The 24,321-nt window shown below is 45.8% G+C and overlaps 1 protein-coding gene across 2 annotated transcripts in view; it reads right to left on the bottom strand.

Moving 5' to 3' along the window:
- Positions 1–23,207, bottom strand: part of SLCO3A1 (solute carrier organic anion transporter family member 3A1) — a gene marked incomplete at both ends in the record, with an annotated part of 299,180 nt that extends 275,973 nt beyond the window's left edge. For both annotated transcript variants that reach the window (XM_080692514.1, XM_080692513.1), the window contains one exon: positions 23,028–23,207. In XM_080692514.1, the coding sequence (XP_080548640.1) occupies positions 23,028–23,207 (180 nt within the window). The remainder of the gene's footprint in view (positions 1–23,027) is intronic.
- Between the last annotated feature and the right edge of the window lie 1,114 nt (positions 23,208–24,321).

The following is a 24,321-nucleotide window of genomic DNA, read 5'->3' as shown; positions in this document are numbered from 1 at the left end:
AAGTAAATTAATAAAACATTCACGTCCAGAAGTGTTTGACTACTTTTTTCCGATTTTTAAATAGTTGCATACGCCTCAAGAGATGTGTTGGATGGGACCCAACTCTAAACATGAAATCTGTTGATGTTTCATAGATACCTTATACACATAACCTGAAGGTAATTTATAAAATATGTCTATGGCTTCTATATATTTGACCATCACACCTGACGTCAGGTGTGGAATTTCCCACTTGTGACATCATATCAGTACTGAAAAATTTCTGATTTTGGAGCATTTCTGATTTCCAAGCACTTCAGATTTCAGATTTTCAAAGGAGGGATACCTAAGCTGCAATGGTGTCGATTTTACATAATTTATGTCAGCATTTAATAAGATCATTTATGTCCTTCCTGGAACACATCACCCCCTCAAAACACATCAAGTCTCTTTCCACAGAGAGCTCTATCTTGATTCCTTTCTCTTTTATAACCATTCCCTTTAATATAATCATCCCGTTTCATAGGTTCAGAGAGCAAAGTGTGGAAAAGAAATGAGATACCAGAATGTATCATAACAGCAAGTAAAAGCTGTAAGCAACCCATCATTGTCCAGAAGTGGGGATCAGAATATAAGGGAATGCAAAGGAATATCATACAATCTTTTTAAATGGTGCTAGTTAAAATAGTAAAGTTAGATTTCCATACAGAATCCCAAAACTGAATGAAAAAAAATTGTTTAAAGCTGAAATAAAATAATCACCAGCCAGAGAGAGAGAGGGAGGGAGGAGAGGAGAGCAAGAAAGAGAGAAAGAGAGACAGAAAGAAAGTGACCATACACGGGTGTTATAAAATTCAAAAGTGCCTACCAAGGAAAGTTAAAGAAAGTGTGAAAGTTAATGTACAGTGTGGAAGACTCATAGCCCTGCATCTGGTACCTAAGGAAGACAAGACAGTGAATAAATCATATTCTAAGAGTGTTTTATTAATATCACTGACTAGAAAAAAACAACCCGAGTAGTTATATAAATATTCCCTTCTGACAAGTATCCATTGGGAGAAAAGGATGAAAGGATGCTATGACCCCTGGTGCCAAGGATCGATGCTGGAAGAAAGGGATGATACCAAGAGGAGATCGTGAAATCCAGGGCCACCTTTGATGCCATCTCAAAGACCTACAGCTACCTGACTCCCGACCTCTGGAAAGAGACTGTGTTTACCAAATCTCCGTATCGGGTGTTCACGGACCAGCTTGTAAAAACCCACACCAGAGTCTCTGTGCAGAGGACACAGGCTCCAGCTGTAGCTACTACATAGGGTTTCATACTATAAAAATAAAGTGAATGAAACCTGAAAAGAAGAAGACAACGATTGTAAACCTAAAAGAAATACATTGGAAGCTAACATCAACATTAGAAACTGAAAACATGATGTACAGTCTTCAGTGAACTAAGGAAAGATGGCTTAAAATCAATTTACTCTCTAGAGGAAATCTAGATGAAAAAAAGCAAGAGATTCAAGTAATCAAAGCAAAGCATCAACTACAGAGTCCATGGGCGTTTTCAGACACAGATCATTGGTGTCCTCACAGCAGAGGACCGAGACAGCGTGCAGGGACGGCAGAAGGAATTCTGAAGTGAAGACGGAATTGAATCTGTTGGTTGAAGAAACATATCAAGTTCAAAAACATACAACATGCATCATGCAACAGAAATATGTATTAATGTTATATTTTATATTTTATGCATATTACAAATATATATCATATATTAAGTAATTCTATTAGCATACACATTAATATAACTATATAGACATATAGATTAATATAACTCTATATATACTATATAGAGATTAAGTTATAGGTCAAACATTAGGAAAGGATTCTTCAGGTATCTAATTTATAGGCAAGTAATATACAGAGGGAAATTTACAACAACATTCAATGGCAGAAGACAGTGAGTTAAGTTTTACTAAAGGAAATGTATATTTTGGTGAGATTAAATGTACTTTTTTTTTTCATTTAAGAACATACACGTGTGTGTGTGTGTGTGTGTGTGTGTGTGTGGTACAGGGGCTTTCTACTTCCAGGCCACACTCCCAGACCTATTTTATATTTTATTTGGAATCAGGGTCTCATTAAGTAAGTTACTGATAGCCTCACTCAGCTGCTGAGGCTGGCTTTGAACATGTGTGATCCTCCTGTCTCAGCCTCCCAAGTACTGGGATTATAAGCGTGCACCACCACGCCCAGCTGAGTGACATTACTTTTGAGACAGGGTCTTGCTAAATTGCTCAGGCTGGTCTTCAACTTGAAATTATCCTGCCTCAGCCTCCAGAGTAGCAGAGTAGCTAGCATTACAGGCATATACTACCACTCCCAGCAAGAACATATATCTTATAAATTATATCTATTTGGTCAACTATTCTTCCATGTATAAAACTTGAAAGAACTCTGAAATGATATACACATGGTCTCCAATTTACAAAGGTTCAATTTAGGATTCTATGTTTCATGACGTTTTGAGAGTACACTAATACAACCAGTCTATTGTTTACTTTCATTACAGTATTCAGTAAATTACAAGAAATACTAGGCACTTTACTATAAAATAGGCTTTGTGTTAGATAGTTCTGGCCAATTGTAGGCTAATGGAAGTATTCTGAGTAAGTATAAGACTGGCTAGGCTAAGCTGTGGTGTTCTGTGGGGCAGATATATAGAATGCATTTTTTATTTAGGATAATTGCAACTTACAGTGAGTTTATTGGTATACAACCCCAGTATAAGTAAAGCAACATCTGTACTCCTAATGGTAATTTTAAGAAGGAAAATATCCTGTCTTCCTCCTCAAATTCACAGCTTGATCCACAATAGAGGAATTTTTATCTTCTGGAAGTAATCGAGAAAAAAATGATAACCTCTTCAACAAATGGTGTTGGCAAAATTAGTTATCCATATGCAGAAAAATGGAAATTAACCCCATATTCTTACCCTGCACAAGAGTCAATTAAAGACGGACCAAACACCTGGAAACTAGACCAATGATCTTGTAGCTACTTGAAGAGACATAGGACCAACACTAACACATAGGCATGGATAAAATCTTCCTCAACAAGACCCCAAAGGCACAAGAAATAAAAACAAGGATCATCATAGGGGGGGTGCATTAAATTGAAGAGCTTCTTACATCAAAGAAAACTATCAAGAACCTCAACAGAGAACAAACAGAATGGGGAAAGATTTTTTTCCCAGCTCTTCCTCTCATAGAAGACTAATATCTAGAACATATAGAGAACTGAAGGAACTCACTGCCAAAAAACAATTAACACATTCAAAAAATGGGCAAGTGAACTAAATAGACATTTCACAAAGAGACAAAAATGGCCAATCAATGTATGAAAAAATGTTCAATATCATTTGCAATCAGGAAGATGCAAATCAAAACTTCTCTGAGATTTTTCCTAACTCCAATTAGAATGGCAATCATTAAAAACATCTACAACAACAAATGCTGGCAAGGATATGGAGAAATAGAGACTTTAATACATTGGTGGTGGGATTGCAAATTAGTGCATCCACTTTGGAAAACAGTGTGGAGGATCCTCAGAAGAATGGGAATGAACCTAACATATGACCCAGCAATACCACATCTGGGTATCTACCCAAAAGAATGGAAACCAAACTCTAAGAGTAATGCGTGCATTACTATGTTTATAGCTGCACAACTCACAACTGCCAAACTATGGAACCAGCCAAGATGTCCATCCACAGATGAATGGATTACAAAACTATGGAATATGTACACAGTGGAATTTTACTCGGTCATAAAGCAGAACAAAATTATGTTAATTGCAGGGAAATGGATGGAACTGGAGAACATTATGCTAAGTGAGATTAGTTAGTCACCAAAAGTGAAAAGTCGAATATTTCCCCTAATATGTGGGAGCTAGAGAGGAAAAGGGACACAGGAGGGACTCCAGACAAAGGAGGAGAAACCTTAGTGGAGTGAAGGAGGGGGCTTAACTGAAGGAGCTGGGAGGGGGCAAGAGGGAAGCACCTCAATGGACGTGAAGTGCATTCACAGACTTAACAAAGTCCATCACTATGCCCAGCGAGGGAAGGAGGGAAGGGGGAGGGAAGCGGGCGGGAACTGGGGGAGGGCTCACTGAGGGTTATGTGCAGGTGTGCCTCTACCACCCTGAACTTCATCAAGATGGATGATGGCAATGAATCGATAAAGTAAAAAAGAAAACAGAAATGTTCAAAAATGTTTATTATATATAGTGACTATCCTTTTCATTTACAAGTATTTAGGTTTTTTTATCCTAATAAAATTACTTTCATTTTTTACTTCCTCACTTAGTCCTCCCCTGAGGCAGCTGGCCACTTACCCCAGTGATAGCATTGCAGGTGGGAAGGGAGCAGGCCCGCCATTCTCTCCTTGAACAGCCTTCCAGAGGCGCCTTCTCTGCTCACCTGAGCAGGTGTGTGCCTGCAGAGAGGAAGCCTAGGGTCCTGAGCTTCACTCTGGAGGTAGAGTGATAAGAAGCCTGAATCTATGAGTTTTCCAATCCAAACTCCAAACTTCTCTGTACCACTCCCCAGGGGACATTTTTAACACCTCTGTTGCCCCCTGATTTTGTCTCCTTTCCCTGCTGATACAAGTCAGGAAGGATCTAGAGCAAGAGCAGAAAGGAAGGTGTAACTAATCACTCCTCGAACCCTGCATCAGCCATTATTATTTCTGAATGAAGGGTTGAAAATTTCCTAAAATATTTTTTATGAGCTTTACTTCATGAGGAATACGTACTGTGTTCATAAAAACAATAAGGTCAATTTTCCTTGAAAACCATGACACCAGAGAACATCTGATAGCACAAAAAAGTAATCATAATTATTTTGAAGCAAGACTAGATTCCTAAACATAACGTTGTGAGATCCAATTTTATTATTAGTTTTAGAATCATACTAGTAACACATACAGCAGAGAGTCCCAGGCTAAGCCCTCTGGATAGAATATCTCATTTGGTATTCATAACATTGTTTGAAGTCAGGTATAAACATCATTCTAATCTTAGAGATGAGGAAATGGAGAATTAGAAAGCAAAAGTAATTTGTCTAAAGCCACATAAAACAAATAAGCAGCAGACATGAATTTACGAGACCTCCAAGCTCAGATCCTTTACCACCCTGTGGCCCATGAAGTCATATATATTAATGTGGACAGACAGAGAGATTGAAAGGACAGAAGCTAAAATGTTGTCATTTTATCTCCAGGGTCCTGGGGATAATGGATCATTCATAGTCTTTTTTTTTTGTATTTATGTTTGCCTGTATTCTCCAAATTATCAAATATATATTCCTTTTACAATAAGTAAAACAGTAATGTCTTTATAGTAAGAAAGACAATCTGTGCATGGTGGTGCACACTTGTAATCCCAGCATTTGGAAAGCTGAGATAGGAGGATCGTGGTTCACAGACAGCCTGAGCTACTTAGTGAGGCCCTTTGCAACTTAGTGAGACCCTGTTTCAAAATAAAGAATAAAAAGCACTTGGGAGGCTGAGACAGGAGGATCGCGCAGGTTTGAAGCCAGCCTCAGCTGGCTTAAGAGACCCTGTTTCCAAAAAATATATAAAATAAGTCTGGGAGTGTAGCCTGGAGGTAGAAGGCCCCTGGGTTCCATCCCCAGTACCACCAAAATATAAATAAATAAATAAAATAAAATAGGGCTGAGAGTGTTGCTCAGAAGTAGAATGCCCCTGGGTTCCATCCCCAGTACCATAAAAAAAGAGGAAGGAAGGAAGGAAGGAAGGAAGGAAGGGAGGGAGGAAGGAAGGAAAAGGAAAGGTAGGGAGGGAAAGGAAGGGAAGGGAAAGGAAGGGAAGGGAAGGGAAGGAAAGAGAAGGGAAGAGAAGGAAAGGGAAGGGGAGAAAGAACACAGCAAAACTCCAGCTCACGTGTGGAGCCAAGCGATGTGTTTATAATAGTAAGCACGTGATGCTCTCCAGCTCTCCAGCCAGCTCAGTGGTGCTTGGATGAGCGAAGGCTTCTGGCCTCCCTAGGCATACCTTTTTCTATGCTTCAGATATGGTTCCTCCCCAAAGGTTCACGTGTTGAAAGTCTGGTCCCCAGTGGAACAGTACTGGGAGGTGTTGAAACCTTGAAGAGAAGGGACCTAGAGGGAGATAGCTGGGTCATGAGACACCACCCTCGAGAGGGACTGATGTGGTTCTCACAGGGCTAGGATAGTTCTCATGAGAACAGGTTGTTATAAAACGAAGTCACTCCACATACTGGTCTCATAACTATAAATTACTCAGTCTCGGGTAATTTGCTGCAGCAACATTAACAGACCAGGACAGCCTTCTATACAGGCTTTCAACTAAGGAAAACTACTTGAAGAAACCCATTCCTAGCCCCCAGGCACCAGATGGATCACCTTTGCTCACAGGCCAGCTTTTCTCTCTGGTCCTATCTATTCCAAGGAGGAGTGTCCCCTCCCCGGAGTTTGCCAAGTTCCTCTCAAGGAGAACAGGAGGGGAAGTTTGAATGGCCTCCATCCAACTTTTAAACTGTAAACCACACACCCACTTTTTGTTTGGGAGACATTTCCTGTGTGTGAACACAGTTTGTTCTCTCACCAGCTTTAAAGTTACCCAGAACTGACGCATCCAAGGCCAAGCTGAAGTGTCAAGGGGGAAAAAAAAAAAAGAAAAAGTACAGTATTTTAGCTCATCTTATATTATTCAAAAGGTTTCAGTACAGAGGTATCAGTGTGTCCTTGGGGACAGGAGCTCACACAAGGGACCTGGAAGCTCCTCCTCCTCCAGCGCTGCTCCCATTCCTGGTGAGGGCAGTGTGTTCTGAGTCCTTAGGCCTCTTGTTCACGCTGTGCAGTAAAGCCCTGGCTTCTTTCAGCTGAGTCTGAGCACGCCCTGGCTACAGCTTCCTTCCTGGCTGGCAGGCGGGTTTCCAGCCGCATTTTTCCATACCACTTCAAAGCTGAGAGGTGGCGGGAAAGAAACTTGGCCAAGACAGGTGCTGACGGCCCCCGCACTGCTATCTGAAGCAGAGACGCCAGAGCGCCAGCTCTGACCTGCCCCTGGGTGGCTGTGGCCCTGGCTTCCCAGCCCGTCATTTCTCCACTGTAGCTCTTCCACTCCCACCCACCTCCGTTGCCCACATCTTACCAGCTCCAGTCCTGACATCTTGCCCACCCAGGATTGAGGGAAAAAATCATCTCCCATCTACCCCAACCAGCGTCGAAAAAATTATCTTCCATCTCCAGCCATAAAGCTCCCCCCCTTCCACCCAGGCCCATCTCCAGAAACCCCTCCCTCCCCACCCAACACTCTGCTCCTATTATCAGGACCACAATGTCCTGTGTACGCCTGGGCCAGTTGTGGGGCTCCCAGAGGGCTCTTCAGGCCCAGGACCTACAACATGCTAATGAATGAGACATTAATGGGAACCTTATAAACACACCATCTCCCCTATTCAGATACATAAACTCCGTGAGGGCCAAGAACACGCCTTATTTGACTGTATATTGCTTACAGCACTTAAGGAAGTTGTCAAAGTTAATTAGTTTGGCAGAGACCAAGCTGATTTTTTTTTTCTAAAGGAGACTGTGCTGAGAATCTCTGAGAATCTCACCACTTCCACCCCACCCATAAAAAGCCCTGAAGATGGAGAAAATGAGAAAGCAGATGCCTGATCCCAGTACATTATACACCTGGCCCAATCTGCCACTGGCTGGCACAGAGCAGTGATACAGTCTCTTTAGGTTTCATGAACCCCATAGGGCTTCAGGGAGGAGACAGAGCCAAGTGGAAATTTGACCAAGCTGCATCCCCGAAGCCCAGCTATGGAATCATGGGTATGAGTGGCGGAGGTGTATATCTACATCTACACATATCTGTGTGTATGGATATAAATATAAATATATGCAGGCATAATGTACACTCACAAGTGTGCGTAGGATTTTCCACATACATTCCCCTTAATCACTGGTTAAGGAGAATTCCTATATTCAACCAGGCAAGGAAAAGATATGTTCAAAGCTATGCAGGAATCCAGGCAGGCTCACCCTCGGGAGCCTAACCACCACCACCCCACAATAAACATGGTCACCTTCTCCCAGAGGGAAATGAGAACTGTCATCTGGCAATGTTTCTACAAAGCCAAGGCTTCCTGGCATCAATGATTCTCTTAGCAATATCCCTTAATCCTCCTGCTGAACCCCAGCTCTTAAAAGAACTGAGAGCCTGGTGCAGTGACACATGCCCCTAAACCCATCTGTGAGGGAGGCTGAGCCAGGAGGCTTGTAAATGTGAAGCCAGCCTTGTCAACTTAAAGACCCCGTCTCAAAGTAAAATAAATAAAAGGCTAGAGTTATATATAGCTCACCCTGTGTGTAGCACCCCTAGGTTCAATCTCCATAAGCCACAAAACCCACAAGGACCAAGGACTCATATTTATTTCCTTTGCCCGCTCAAATTGGTAGATGAGCCTTTCCTCTGTTTCTTCCTGGTGTTACGTACTGAAGTTCCGATCCCCAGCACTTGTGGATGTGATCTTATTTGGAAAGGAGGTCTTGGCAGATGTGAGCAAGTTAGAATGAGGTCATTAGGGTGGGTACCAATCCAAAGGACCAATGTCCTTATAAGAAGAGGCAGAGACTAGCCCGATGCAGCTGAGAGTCAGGGAAAGACAAGCCATCACCACCAAAAGCCGGGAAGAAGCGAGGATGCTGACTCCCCCGGGCCCCCCACTTCCATCCTCCAGGATGGTGAGAAAAGACTCTGCTATTTCAAAGCCACCCAGTGTGTGGTAATTTTTTAAAGTAACTATAAAAAATAAATACACCTAGCTGGGCGTGGTGGCGCACGCTTGTAATCCCCGTGCTTGGGAGGCAGAGACAGGAGGATCGTGCAGGTTCGAAGCCAGGCGCGTGCGCTGGCTTAGGATACCCTGTTTCCAAATAAAAATATAAAATAGGTCTGGGAGTATAGCCCGGAGGTAGAAGGGCTTCCAGGAACCCCAGTACCACCAAATAAATAAATAAATAAATAAATAAATACACCTGATTTCTTCTATCAAAACTGTCTAGAGCCGGGCATGGTGGTGCACACTTGTAATCCCAGCATTTGGGAATCTGAGACAAGAGGATCGTGGTTCGCAGACAGCCTCAGCTACTTAGTGAGGCCCTTTGCAACTCAGTGAGACCCTGTCTCAAAAATAAAGAATAAAAATGCCCAGAGAAACACATTTATACTCATCCTCCATCACACCTCCAGATTTATTTCCACTTCACCATCAAAGGCTAAATTGCAAATCACTCTCTTTAATATATAGATATAAGGATTATAAACATATAGATTTGTGTGTATGGGGGGGGGTTGCTGAGGATTGAACTCAGGGGCATTCTACCTCTGAACTACACTCCCAGCCCTATTTATTTTTTTTTTATTTTGAAACAGGGTTTCACTGCATTGCTAAGGGTCTTACTAAGTTGCCAAGGCTGGCCTTGGGCTTGAGATCTTCCTGCCTTCAGCATCCCCCCAAGTACTGGGATTTTCAGGCATGTACCACCACACCTGGTAACATAAAGATATTTTGGTTTACCATCTGTAATACTGAAAATGTTAGGAAATGACCCCATGAACTCAACAAAAGGAAAGGTTAAAATAAACATGAAGGCTCTCCTCCCTCAATCCTGCGTCCAAAAGGAGCACACAAGAGCTCTGGTCCAGAAAGGTGAGAATTAGCACATGCCTGAAGGCGGACCTGGCTCTGGTCTGTAGAAAGCCACGGGCTCAGTTTCACTACCCAAGGAATAAGGATGGTGGCGACCCAGGGTAAGAGGGGGCTGGAGGGACAGCACCCACACCGCCCATGGTCCAAGCCTGGTGTGACAGTTCCCATCAGGAGTGACCAGCGCCTCCCAGAGGCCCCCCTGTGCTATCCCACCAGGGTTGGGAAGCGTGGTGCAGATGGGTAAAGGGCCAGCAGAGGGAGGTGGGGACAGAATGTGTGAACGACCAAGAGGCACATGGCTGAGCGACCACCTGTGACCACAGCTCAGGTCACTGGGCACAAAGAGACAAGTAGCCACAAAAGCGACAGACCTGAACACCACAGCACTCAGCTTCCTTTCTGCGGATCTAAATGGCTCCCTTGTCATACCCAATGGTCTCCCGGCTAGTCCTAGGTGCGTGCCACAAGCCCGTGAGTTATTTTTAATTGCTGCCTGTTGCTGCTATTTTAAAAAACAAAGCACTCCCTAATAAACTCCAAAGTATCAGAAGGCAATGAAATTCATTATATGTTTATCATACACACACACACACACACACACACACACACACACACACATACACACACACATACTAGATTAAGGATAGGTACAGTGACTAGTAGAAAACATGGAGCCCAGCCAGGTGTGGTGACACACGCTTGTAATCCCAGCATTCAGGAGGTTGAGACCGGAGAATGGTAGTTGGCAGCCAGCCTCAGCTATTTTGTGAGGCCCTTTGCAACTCAGTGAGACCCTGTTTCAAAATAAAGAATAAAAAAATAGGGCTGGAGCTGGGCGTGGTGGCGCACGCTTGTAATTCCCGCACTTGTGAGGCTGAGACAGGAGGATGGCACAGGTTCAAAGCCAGCCTCAGCTACTTAGGCTCTCAGCAACTTAGTGAGACCGTTTCCAAATAAAATAGAAAATAGGTCTGGGGGTATAGCCCAGACGTAAAAAGCCTCTGGGTTCTACCTCGAGTACCACCAAAAAAATGAAAAAATAAAATAAAATTGGGCTGGGGGTGTAGCTCAGAGATAGAATGCCCCTGGGTTCCATCCCCAGTACCACAAAAAAAAAGGAGAAAGAAAGAAAGAAAGAAAGAAAGAAAGAAAGAAAGAAAGAAAGAAAGAAAGAAAGAAAGAAAGAAAGAAAGAAAGAAAGAAAGAAAGAGGGGGGAGGAAGGAAGGAGGGAAGGAAGGACGGAAAAGAGAACATGACATGGAGCCTACTAAAAAAGAACTTTTTTTTTTCTTTTGGCAGTACTAAGGATTAAACCCAGGAGCATTCTGTCTCTAAACTATACCCCCTAACCCTGTTTTTTATTCTTTATTTTGAAACAGGCTCTTACTAAATTGCAGAGAGCCTCACTAAGTAGCCGAGGCTGGCCACGAACCTGCGATCCTCCTGTCTCATCCTCCCAAGTATTAGGATTGCAAGTGAGCACCACCATGCCCGGCTAAAGAAGAACATTTTTAAAGAGTGGAAGATACAGGTAGTTTTCTCTAACATCCACCAGAACAATGCACAATGGGTATTCCTTATCCAAAACGCCCAGAGAAAGTTTCCAATTCAGGATTTTTTTTCTTTATGGACTTTTGAATATTTCATATATGTAATAGGACCCAGGGAATGGGAACCATATCTAAACAGAAAATGCATTCATGCTTCTTGTACACCTAATACACACCTCCTGAAGGTGCTTTTGTACAGTATTTTTTGTGCACCTGCATTCTGACCATGGCCCATCACACAGGATATCAAGTGTTGAAGTGTCCACTTGTGGTTTTACGTCAACATTCAAAATGTTTCAAATATGAGGACATTTTGGGTTTCGTGCATTTGTATCAGGGACTTACCACTTATATTTGTACTCAAATATGTCTGTAATCATTATTTCCAAAATTAAAATGACCCTCTGTCTTCATTCCCTGAAGGCTTACCTGCTCACACCTACCAGCTAATGCAGTAGGTGGAACTACATAAGTGTTAATCCTGTGCCCTGATTTTGCCTAAAATGAAAGCCACAAAGCAGGGGGTTTACAATGTTATATAGTCATCCTCCTGTATACTTTCAGGATTCGTCCCAGCACCCCTCTCTGAGATGTTCATATCTCCCTTATATATAAATAGGCACAGAAGCATGTAAGAGGCTCCTGCCTCAATCCTTAGCACTAAAGAAAAAACACCATTGTATTTTGCATATAACCTACATGCATCCTCTTAATATACTTTGAGATATTAGTTACCCAATGCAATGTAAATAGTTATTATACTACATTGCCTAGGGAATCACGGCAGAAAAATAAAATCTATACAAGTTCAGTACCATCACAATTTTTTGTGTGTGGTACTGGGGATTGAACCCAGGGGCATTCCACCTCTGAGCTGCACCCTTAGCCCTATTTTTTATTCTTTATTTTGAAACAGGATCTCACTAAGTTGTAGAGGGCCTCACTAAGTAGCTGAGGCTGGCTCTGAGCCTGCAATCCTCCTCCTGTCTCAGCCTTCCAAGTACTGGGATCACAAGCATCTGCCACCATATCCAGCTCACAATTTTTTTTTTCATATGGTTTTTATTGGCGCTTTCTTGGATGAGAAACTCCCAGATATAGAGGAGCAACTGTATTTAAGAAGGCCTAACAACAGGTCTTCTAGTAATAGGCCAAGACCTCGGGACACAGAGACAATACATCTATTGAACAATCTGTTCCACCTGGGTGAAGGGAACTGTGCTTGGATTTAGCTCAACTGCTGCTGGTTCCAGGTACCACTTTGAGCCTGGATACAGCATGGCAAACCTCCACACCCGTTTCCATCAACTGCAAGCTGCAAAGCTGCTGGCTGACTTTTGATCCATTTATGTGCATCTCCAGGGCTTGGTGAAGGTAGAGGGAAGATGCTAATTTATGTTTTATTTTTTTCTAAAAGATATCCTCTCTTTAGCTGGCTGATAAACTATATTGCTGGCAGGTTAAGCCTCCCAAACCACATAAAGTATTTACTGGCACTGGGGCGGGCAATATAATATGCTGCATAATAAATCCAGTGTCTCGCTTTAAATTTCTTACACAAGGACAGGAGAGGCCAGTCCAAAACTCTTCTGGATCTATCTCGACACATCTGGCTCCCTTTAAATGTCCAAATAAATAAATAAATAAATAAGAGAACATACGTTCCTTTTCTACAGTCAGGAGGAAGCTGGAAATCTGGATTTGAATGTGTATGTGCCGTGGTCCCCACCAGGCTTGTGTACCTTCATTAAGTGGATAAGGGATACCCACTGTACCTCATTGGAATGCATGTAGGTTATGCAAATTACCCCACAGGACACAGCCAGTTCCAGATGTTGTCACAGCAGTGGTTGGGGAAATGAAATAGCCACAGGGATGGTGATGGCCCAACAGTAGCTGGACTCATAGATATCCCGCTGAATTACACAAGCAAGCTCTAAAGATGACCTCAGAGGAGGCCTGCACTCTTGAGTCTGCAATCTTAAGTGCTACAGTGACCACCGGCCCCGGATGAGCCTTGCACACCCCTAGAGAGATGGAGAGCTAGTGTGGAAGCCACGGACAGCCCAGTTCTGGGAGAAGATTGCTATAGGTGGCTCCATGGACCTCCTGCAAACAATTCCCTGACCCAAAGAGTCAACCAGAAGATTAACTAATCAACATCATTCTTTACTGTACAGATTGGATCATAATAACTGAATCTTCCATAAGGAAAACATATGGGTCCATGCTGCCTAGAAAATTTTCATCTTCATTAAGGGAATTCTTAACAGAGTAAACACAAAATTCCAGGTACAGTATTTTAAAGCTTATGTAATCAGTTGAGGGCAGCTTTCCAATTCCAACTTGCTTATATTCAAGGTGGTAATTTCTCATTTCTATCAGCAGAAGATGGGAGCATAAATCCAACGATTAGAGGAAGAACATGCTTATTTTATATAAGCCTTTTCCAAAGGAGGCAGGAGAGAGACAATTGCCACTTACTATGAATATTATATAACAGTCTTTAATTGAGAAGCACCACTGTGAGGCTCTCTTCACCCCACACCAACCCTGGGATGACAATAATTATTGCCACCTTCCTCAGAGCTCCCAGGCTGGGTAGCCAGTGATGTTGGCAGTCGTTTGCCTACTCTTATTCTGTTCTTTTCTCCAAGACTGTGTGTTAAAAGCCTGCTCGGCCCCTGCCTACTTCTCATAACCCAGCACAATTACAAGCTTAAGGGACGACAGAAAGAAATCTAAGCAGATCTCGAGCTTCCAAGAAAGAGTGCCAAAGGCTATCTGGATACTCAGAGTCATCATCTGGAGACCCACGATTTGTTCTGAAGAGCAACTTCCCAGATGAATCAGAAACTTCTCCCATGTGATACAGAGCTCACTCAAAGAGTGTGGATAGACAGACATATGAATAGACTCACAGACAGAAGGACAAGGGACATGCTCCAGGCTCTTGACTGGACTCTCATAATGGCACAGTGGTTTGCTGCTAAGACTCGGCCCTTCTGCCGCACGCTAGTGAGGCGATTGTCACAGTACAGCTCTCTTGAATGAGTTTACAACCAGTCTGTTCCCAAGATTTTCAGAGGGTTCGTCGCAAAGATTTTAACAACAACCAATGCTAAGGAAGTAAGACTTCCTCATTACAATCAGCGCTGTCTTTGAATCCACTGGCAGGGAATTTACAGCGTCACCTGGGATAGCGCATGCCTGCAGAGTTCCAAAGGGAAGTGGGGTGGGGGGGTAATTATAGAAGAAATCACAGGGGCAAAGGGGGGGGGTGGGCTCACCAGTCCCCGCCCCATTATAAAAGACGGCTAGTAGCAGCCTATGCTGTGTTTTGCTTTTAACTATTTGTAACATGCCTCCACTGGGAGAGACAGATAGGACTTTTGTTTAAGGCTAAGAAACTCCTAATGGCCAACCATCAGGTCCCAGATGGCAAGACAGCTATTCCAAATTTGAAGAAGGCTGTCTCATTGCTTGAGAAATAGCTGGCTGGTTATCATCCCTTCTAGGAAAGATATGAGCCAGTGGGTACACAGACAGCAAGGCCTTCCCTTTGTTGAGGGGCTTAACTCAAAGCCACAAAGAAGCCGGGCATGGTGGTGCATGCTTGTAATCCCCGCGCTTGGGAGGCTGAGACATGAGGATCGGAAATGTTCAAAGCCAGACTCAGCTACTTAGCAAGGCTCTCAGCAACTTAGTGAGACCCTGTTTCCAATTAAAATATAAAAAAAAATAGGTCTTGGAGCATAGTCCAGAGGTAGAAAAGCCCCTGGATTCTACCCCCAGTACCACCGGGGGAAAAAAAAAGCCACAAAGAAGAACCAAAATAAAGAAGTTGGGAGGTTGTGCTGAGGTTGTGCCTGCGTCCCAAGGAAGGTGTCTGTTCTCCACCATGTCACTGAAAAGCCTAGACAGAGTAGGCTCCTGGCTGGCTCACTCCACGGCTATTGCTGCAGAAGCCCCGGTACTTTAGATGGGGTTTCTTCCTCAGCAGAGTCAGCAGGTTTGGGGGACTCCTTGGTCCCCAGGTGTACATGCTCCCTTGGGAAGACTGAAGCATCTCAATGTGGATGGAAAACCTTACCTAACCTACACACAGTGCAACCTGATTCACCAAGAAGAGCCCAGTGCATTCTCTTTTTTTTTCCCCAAGGACAGGTATGACCATTATGGAGACAGGAAGGCCTCTTCCAAAACTACAAACGGAAGACATGGTGGTGTACAGAAGCTGTGCTCATAAAACCTTGTCATGAAGCCGGGCGCGGTGGCGCACGCTTGTAATCCCAGTATTCGGGAGGCTGAGACCGGAGGATAGTGGTTCGCGGACCGCTTCAGCTCAGTGAGACCCTGTTTCAAAATAAAGAATAAAAAATTGGGCCGGGGGTGTTGCTTGGAGGTCAAATGCCTCTGGGTTCCATCCCCAGACCCGCAAAATAAATAAATAAATAAATAAATAAATAAATAAATAAATAAATAAATAAAAACTCTTTTGCTTTGCTTTTGAAAAACCAAGTAAGTGAGCAAGATGGGGAGAGGACCACAAATGTACTTGCTGAACCTGCTTCCTGTTGTTGAAGGTAACGAGGCCACGCCCCTCCGGGCTCGCTCTGAGTGCTCAGTGTCTGCAACAAGGTTGCCTGGAGGGCAGCATATGTCCACAGCATATGTCCCTTGGTCCTCCCCTCCTGACACTTCAGGTTCCCCTCCAGTAACCATTCAGCCTTATACTCAGTGAAGCAGAACAAGCTACAGGGGCCCAGATCACCAAACTAGAAAACTGAAGCCCAGACAGCACTCATATCCCAAAGCCTCAGGTCCCTGGGTGGGACTTCAGTTGTGGCTAAGGTCAGCAAATAAGGTTTGTTCTTTCTGTTAAAGCAATTGGTGGAATGCCCCGCCCTGCAGGAAGTACCATATCCCATGCCTACTCTACCATCTGAAGATAGGCTCTGTCATTACCCACCATTGTTCAGGGGAGGATATTGAGGCCGGGGTAAGTCAAGTCACTAGAAAATGGTTAACTGCAGTCCAGGTTCAAATACAGGTGTTCTAGCCAAGCTTGGTAGCACACGCTTATAATCCCAGTACTTGGGAAGCTGAGGCAGGAGGATTGCAGGTTTGCACCCAGCCTCAACTATTGAGACCCTCCAAAACTTAGTGAGATGCTATTTCAAAAATAAGGGATAAAAATAGGGCTAGGGGTGTAGCTCAGGGGTACAATGCTCCTGAGATCCATCCTCAGTATTGCAAAAAAAAAAAAAATCAAGCTGTTCTTACCACCTATCCTCAGTCTTTGCTCCCCTGTGGCCATGAACTAACATGACAGACACTAAGGACACCTCAAAGCCTCAAAGCAAGGCATTAGTGCACCTGCCCCTCCCAGCCACCCACACCTGGGCCTTTGAAGTCCCATGCACTTTAAATGACAAATATAAATAACTTGCTGTGGGGGTTTCCTCTCACACATTTTTGCCATAATTAAGGCGAAATAGATTGCTGAGCTTATAATACAGAATTGGAAGTTAGTACATAATATTTCTAGCTCTTAAAAACTTTACCTAGCCGGGCATGGTGCCGCACACCTATAATCCAGTGTTTAGGAAGCACAGACAAGAGGAAGAGGATCACAGGTTCAAGGCCTTGCTTCCCAGACAAAAATGTTCCTGCAGAATAGGATCTTGAATGGGCAGTTCACTAAACCAAAACCAAGTCTAGATAGAAATAAATTTCTTGCTCAGTAATTGGGGCCACATCATTATTCTTTTGGTAGTAAATATGCGTGACCACCTTATTAATCATAAGAGCTACTATTTACTGAGTACTCACTGTGTGCCAGAAGGGATTCAAAGTGCTCTCTACCTGTGTTGACTTGGTGCATGGTCATATGATCACTGGGACCACTATGAAAATCCCAGTTTCAAAATTTAAAAAATGGAGACACAGAAAGGTCAAGGAATCAGTACAAGGTCACAGAGCTGCTAAGAGGAGGCCACGGGAATGAATCCTCGGTCTGCTGATATTCATCCAGCAAGCCATCCCTGCCATAGACACCTGCCAATCTCTGCCTTGATGTTGTAACCATTTGACTTGGAGTTACTAACACATGGGCACTACGATTTCTTGAAATATAAGTTGTCTTTGAACTATCTCAAATTCACTGCTCTTATTAAGTCAAGGTCAGTGGATCTGCTTCTTTTCCTGCTTGTTATGCATTTTATAGATACAGACATAGAAAACAAAAATAACTTTAAAGAACAAGGATGCTACCTTTCTGGCCTACATGATTACCAAAGGCAGTTCAGAGAAGCAATAAAACTCACTTAGCCAACTTGTCTCAAGGACGACTGAATCCCAAATCCAATGTAAGCCAAACAATCAAAAGCACCAAACCAGTGTCCCGTAAAACCTTTGAAAGTGCAGCATACAGTAGCCAGTGTTTGCAATCCAGCCCACAAAAACACATGTAACTATATGTAAGGTAGAAGCCAATGATTTGCAGAGTACAAGTGAAGCAAGGTACCATGACTCGACTTCACAGGAACGTACCTGTTAAGTGATGCATGTAGTGAAACCGTGCAAGTTAAAAGCGTTCATGAAGTGGACCAGAGGCTGCAGACATGCAGCAAGTCAGGGAGCTCGATTCTCCACCTGTATGTGAAATTGCTTTTGCAACAGCACACTTTCTCATTCCCAGGCCTGTCTGCTACGCGAACCCAGGCCCTGATCAAAGTGGCACCTCAAAGTCTGCTGTTGGATACACAAAAGAAATTCAAAGACCTTCCTGCTCGGGCTGCCCTGACCCAGTGGTTTGCCAAGGACTCCGGGAAAGAGGAAGCTCATGTAGCAAGATGCAGAACCAAGCTGTTTCCTCTGCAGGTGGGATGAGCTGAAACCCTGAGCAGCTGATTATCCGGGCAGCGCCACTGTGGACAGGCCTCTAGGGTATACTTTTTGTAGGATATCAAAAACTGAAATGGGAGGGAGAGAGTTAGCAAAACTTAGAAGAAAAAATCTTGCCGACTTTACCACCAATTAGGCTTCTTCTACTCTTAAACACACAAGTAGAAGCCCCAAGAAACAAAGGTATGTACACAAAGGTGGCAGAAAGAAATTTTCAGAAATAATTTTTCCCTTAATGATTATTAGCTAAACAGTTTAAACCAAGCTATCAGGAAAAAAAATATATCAGAATTATTATGCTTCTTGCTACCCAGGGCTATATTGTAATTATGCAAATGGCAGGGAATTTGTCATTTTGAGTAACCATAAGTATGTAAAATAATTTGATTAAGTAAAATACAGTTACCTTAGTCATCATACTAATTTGACAAGGACTGAAAAAAAAGATGTCTCTCAGCTGTCTGCTTCTGGGCTGAATATGCAAAAACCCATTTTCAAAATGATGCTTGCTTTCTTTATTTATTATTTTTTTTCTTTTCCGGGTCTGAGGATGGAACCCAGGGGCATTCGAACTCCGAGCTACACCCCCTGCCCTATTTTTTTATTCCTTATTTTGAAACCGGGTCTCACTGAGTTGCAGAGGGCCGCACTGAGTAGCTGAGGCTGTCTGCAAACCGCCATCCTCCGGTCTCAGCCTCCCAAATGCTGGGATTACAAGCCTGTGATGCTTTCTTTAGGGAAAAAAAAAAAAAGGAATAACAAATCCAGTCATTTCACCATACCCCTAATTGCAAGCCCACTGAATGTTCTCAGGTTTAAAAAATAACTGACCATCACACAGTGAGATAGAGCCTTGATAACCACACTCAATGATCTCTGTCATCACAGACATGTGTTTGCATAACCCTAAATAGGGAAAGGACCCCCCTATTCATAGCAGCTGCCTGGGTGCCCCACCCAGGAGGCTAACCTGGCCCTTTTCACTTTTCATCCTAAGGAAATTCAAATGCATCTGTATGTAAGCCTCAACCCTAACTGACCAGAGGTGTCAGCAGTTTTAATTTCCTGTAAACATCCTTATCTCCTCCAGTCCTCAGTAGCGTGATAGCATACACAACCCTGAAGGAATGGCTTGAGACATCTCAGTGGGTCTCAGACAAACTGCACACAAAACAACCTTCTCCCCACACAGATCCTATATGGCTCACAGCTCCTCCCAGTAGTCCAAGACTCATACAGATGTTAACATCCTCACAAACAGGTCAGTTCAGACTGGAGGCACCCAAAGCAGAGACTCAACACACACACACACACACACACACACACACACACACACACACTCATGTTGCACTCTCAGCTTTGCACACACAGACTATCAAACTGAGCAGGCCTCTCTTCTCACTCTGATTAAAAAAAAAAAAAATTCACGGCCAGCCAGACAGTTTAAATGACCACCACGATAGAACATCCTTAGAGCTGCTGGCTTATCTATAGCCTGATTTCTAATGAAGCCATCTATCTACAACTACAACAGATTTCAGAATCCATAGGTCTCCCAGGTTGCACTGGAATTATCTTATCTAGATCCTATTATCAGGATCATCACCCCAAGTGTGGCTGTCAGGATCAATATCCTCCTGCCTTTCCCTGGAAGACTGATACCCAGGCAAAAAGTCACAGGCCCCTGGCCTAACAACTGGCGGCCTCCTCACATAGAGTTCTGCCTAAAGTTTCCTCCCTGGGGAGGTTCTTTAAAAAAAAAAAAAAAAAAAAAGATACCTCTCTCTCTCTCTCTCTCTCTCTCTCTCTCTCTCTCTCTCTCTTGATACACAAGAGTCCTGCTTTGCAAAGTTGCTCAATCCTAGGCAGCCTCCTGCTTCAATTGCACAGAAAAGAGGCCCTCATAAATGTCACTGAGGCCACACTGATGACACTGGTGAATCTGTCTTTTCACAAAGAAAAAGGGAGAGATAAAATAAAACTTCCCAATACTTAAAAAGAAAAAAAAAAGGTACCTGGAGAGAAACACAAAGTAGCTAGGTGGATTATAAAAAAAAAAAAATACCGCTGGCCTTGAATTTGCCATCACTCTCCTCTTGGAAATAAAGCATGGTTGGCAATGGGCATGGCAAGTCCTTCATCAGTATATGAAAATACTTCATCAGAGGGGCAGGCTGATCGCCCACGTAAAGATCAAAGATTCGCACACCCTCCACATGGGCCCTTACCTATAGACACAGGGGCTCCGGTTTCCCAGGAAGGCCAGGATAGGTTACCAGGTAGCAGTTTGCATTTCCTGCAAACACCCTGCCCTGGTTCTTTGCCAAGTCATTCACAGAAAAGTCTCCCATTGCTGATGGAAAAACAAACTTTTTTTTTTCTATCTCTCAAAAGACAGATAAAGAGGAAACTCTGAAGTAGCCCAGAAGCACAAGGCCCATAGCAAGTGGATGCAGTGGACCTGGGCAAGCCACCTATTCCTATTCACGAGTTTCAGTTGTCAAAGTCAAGGGCAACAGGGCAAAGCAGAGCCAGAGAACCTTCTGGCCTGCTCCGGTGGTCTAAGTGAATTCAGGTCCCTAGGCCTGTCCTCTCCCGGCCTCCATCTGCTTTCTGTCAGACACCTGTTGCCCCTGTCACTCTATCCCAGCTGATCAGGCTTTCCATCACGCCAGGATGCCATCACCAGGTGGAATGAATTCCTCCTCTCCGCCATTCCCTGTTCTCAGATTCAAGTCAACCTGCTGTGTCCCAGGGCCAGCCTGCCTAGGGACTCAGTCCCAGGCTTCAGGAGCACCCTGCTCCTTAACTCTCTCAAGGAGCTAGGTCTTTCATCTAGCTGAAGCCCGGCTCCCCTTCCTTCTAAAACCCTTGGATCATTGTAAGTGAAAAATCCTAAGCCCGCGTCTTCATCATTCCCCGGGCTGAAAAGTTCTGCCTCTGCTTGCTACACATGAATGATGCTCTGCTGGGCGGAACTGCTTGGAGGCAAACAAACTGTTAAACTGGACCAAGCTGTTTCCTAATTTTACCTCCTTTTACACACAGACCCTGTTAGGGATTCGTGGATTGTACATGTGCTACAGTGCAGGTCCACTTATATTTGATTAGTAATGTACATTTGTATCTTAGTAATGCATATACCTATCTAAACACTGTGAAATTTCCACTAAGGAAGCTCTGGTAAAAATAACCCACAAACATAGTTATTCTCTATCCTGCCCAAACTCCAAAAATCCACAGGTATTTTCTGCATCTATGGATTATAACTATAGACAAAACAAGTGCATTTTATAAAACGGAAAACGAAACAGGCTTTCGGCTCCCGGGTTCACTTGCAAGGTACAGGTTACAGGTACATGTACATCTGTACATGACAGAGACAGGGATTTAAACACCTTTCATCTCAGAAGGCACAACACAAATGCATTAGATTTTCAAAAGCCTCCAAACGGACACTCCAGTAATAGCGTTGAGTTCGTTGGGCTCCCTCTCATAACCAACCACATATCTAATTTTACCCAACACCAGAAACCAAGCCCTGCTTGAAGTTGCTTTAACAGCAAGAACCCTTGGAGATGGATTACGAACGGAATAGGGCACCCAGCGTCTGGCTCTCATTAACTTTAACCCAAGGCCAGGAATGAGGGATTAATGATAACATCAGGACCGCCGTCCAGCCCCATCTCTGGATGTAGTTATCCAACAGCCGAAATCTTGTCCGATTCTGTCTCCGTCAAACTCGCTCACTAAAACTCCACCAAATCTATGGCTTTTGATTCGAGTTTCAGGTCAATAGTCAAGCGATAGCTTAACACTATAAACTCGGACAAATCTGTTCCTGTTTAGACAGGACTGGTCTAGAGGTGCCTTCCTGGAGCTCCAGTCAGGACCACAGAGAGAGATAGAGATAGAGATAGAGATGGAGATAGAGATGGAGATGGAGAGAGATGAGAGAGAGAGAGAGAGAGAGAGAGAGAGAGAGAGAGAGAGAGAGAGAGAGAGAAGTTACTTGACAATGCTGAGTCATTACAAGCAATTTCCTCTGAGATGTTAGGGACCCTGGGCCCTCGGAGCAGGACTATCCCTTTTGAAGGCAAATACAATAGATCCATACTGTGAGCCATCATGCAACCCCGCTGTGGGCGAGAGACCACGGTGGGTAACTTAGCTGGAAGAGTGGGAAGCAAAACTACACAAACTCTCCCCAGGTAAGGCAACTTTATTCCAGACGCTGAAAGGCGGCTACTGGAATACGGGAGGGAATCGTCCTCCTGGAACTGCGGTTCGGATCAGGGCCACACTCGGGCGCCTTTTACTCTAAGCTGTTAAATCCACCACCCGTAATTGGCGGATGGAGAAAGAGCCCGGAGAAGATGAGGCATAATGGATTCGTTCTCAGGCAAATGGAATGGGGAGGAGAGGACATAGGATGCTGCTAACTGGCTTCTCTTGCCATGTGCAGGTCACCTGAAAACCGCGATGCCTTCCTCTCCCAAAAGGCTCCCGAACTCTCCCTCTAGCTCTGCCTTCCAGGGGTGGGGGGAGGCGGCCTCACGCCCACCTGCCCGCCGCTTCTCCCCGGGGGCCCCAGCCCCCGCCGGGCACGCGAGCCGCCGCCGGCATCCGCGGTCCCGCCCGCTCCCGGCTCGCTCGCAGCCCGGGCCGGCAGCTCCCCCGGCGGCCGCCTCTGCACCACCCGCCGACCTCCGCGCCGGGCCGAGGTCACGCCCGCCTGCCCCGGGCGGCCCCTCCTCGCGCCGGCCGGCCACCCGGGCGCCCGGCTGGGGAAGGGGCCGGCGGCGGAGTTGGCAAGGGGACTGACTCACCAGGTAGGCGCCCACCGTGCCCTGCGCCAGCATCAGGGCGCACTCGGACACCAGGAAGATCTTGATGTTGGAGAAGCAGGACACCTTCTTTTTCTTCTTCTTGTTCCTCTGCGCCTCGTCCCCCTGCAGCTCGCCGCCCCGGCCGCCGCCCGACGAGCCGCCAGGCTTCTTGCCCTGCATCCTTCCCCCGCCGCCGCCGCCGGCCCGCTCGCGCCGGGTGTCAGGGTCGCAGCCGGGCGGGGGTGCGCCCGAGGCCGGTGCCGCCTCCGCCCTGGACCCGCGGCGGCCGCCCCCGTCCTGCCCGAGCTGGAGAGGTGGATCGCTCAGCTCCCAGCCGCCGCCGCCGCCGCCGCCGCCGCCGCGCTCGTCCCTTCCTCCTCCTCCCTCTCCTCCTCCTCCTCCTCCGCCCTCCCCTCGCCTCCTCCTCCAGCTCGGGCTGTGCCAATCACAGGGGCTCCTCGCGCCGCCCGCCGCCTCCCGCCGCTGCCATCGCCGCTTCCCCTGGGCCGCGGCCGCGCCTGCCCTGCGCCCCCCGCCCGCCCGAGGCCCGGGCCTGCACCTCCTGCAGCCGTGCGCCCCTCGGGAGGCACCGGGCACCGGCTAGGGTGCGAGCGCGGCGAGGGCGCTGGGGTCGCCCTAGGCGGAGAGCTGGAGAGAGTGTCCTAGGGGAGTAAAGCGGGGGAGGGGCTGCCCCAGAGTAAGGGAGGTGCTGCCCGGCCCCTAGGTGGCGCTGTGGAGCACAGGGCGCCACGGCGGAGACGGGTGGAACTGCGGGGGGCACCCGGCAGAGGCGACCGGGGTGCAAGGGCACCCCCTGGAGATGGGATCTAGGGCTCCGGCACCCGGTGCTAGCGGGAGAGGAAGAACTGATTCCACAAATAGAATTCAGTGTGCCCAGGAAGGGGTTGGCGCGCGCTTCCCCTTTCCCTCCACCCCTGGCCCGCCCGGATATTTCTCAGAACAGATGTTGCGCTCTGGGGCTTGGGGAGGTGCCAGAGGTCAGTGCCGCTGGAGGTTTCTGCCGCCTGCCATCCCTGTTCCTGCGCTCCCAGCCATTGGGCGTGCCCCCAAAGGCCCCAGAACAGAGCTCGGGAAGGGGAAATTAAAGTAATCCCTCTCGGAGCTGCGCGCTGCGCACACACTGGATTACCCCCAGCCAGGACGTCTGGGCAAATGCAGGGTTGCAGGGACCCCAGCAGAGGGCCGCGTAAGGCACTCCAAGGACCTGGAACTCCTGTGCAGGGATGAAGCAGCCACTGCGGGGGCAGCAGGAAGCCCTTAGCCACTGGCCCGC

Source organism: Muscardinus avellanarius, assembly GCF_963383645.1.
Source record: "Muscardinus avellanarius genome assembly, chromosome: 3".
Classification (NCBI taxonomy): domain Eukaryota; kingdom Metazoa; phylum Chordata; class Mammalia; order Rodentia; family Gliridae; genus Muscardinus; species Muscardinus avellanarius.
Note: the sequence above shows the minus strand (reverse complement) of the source record. Positions and strands in the feature narration are given on the sequence as shown.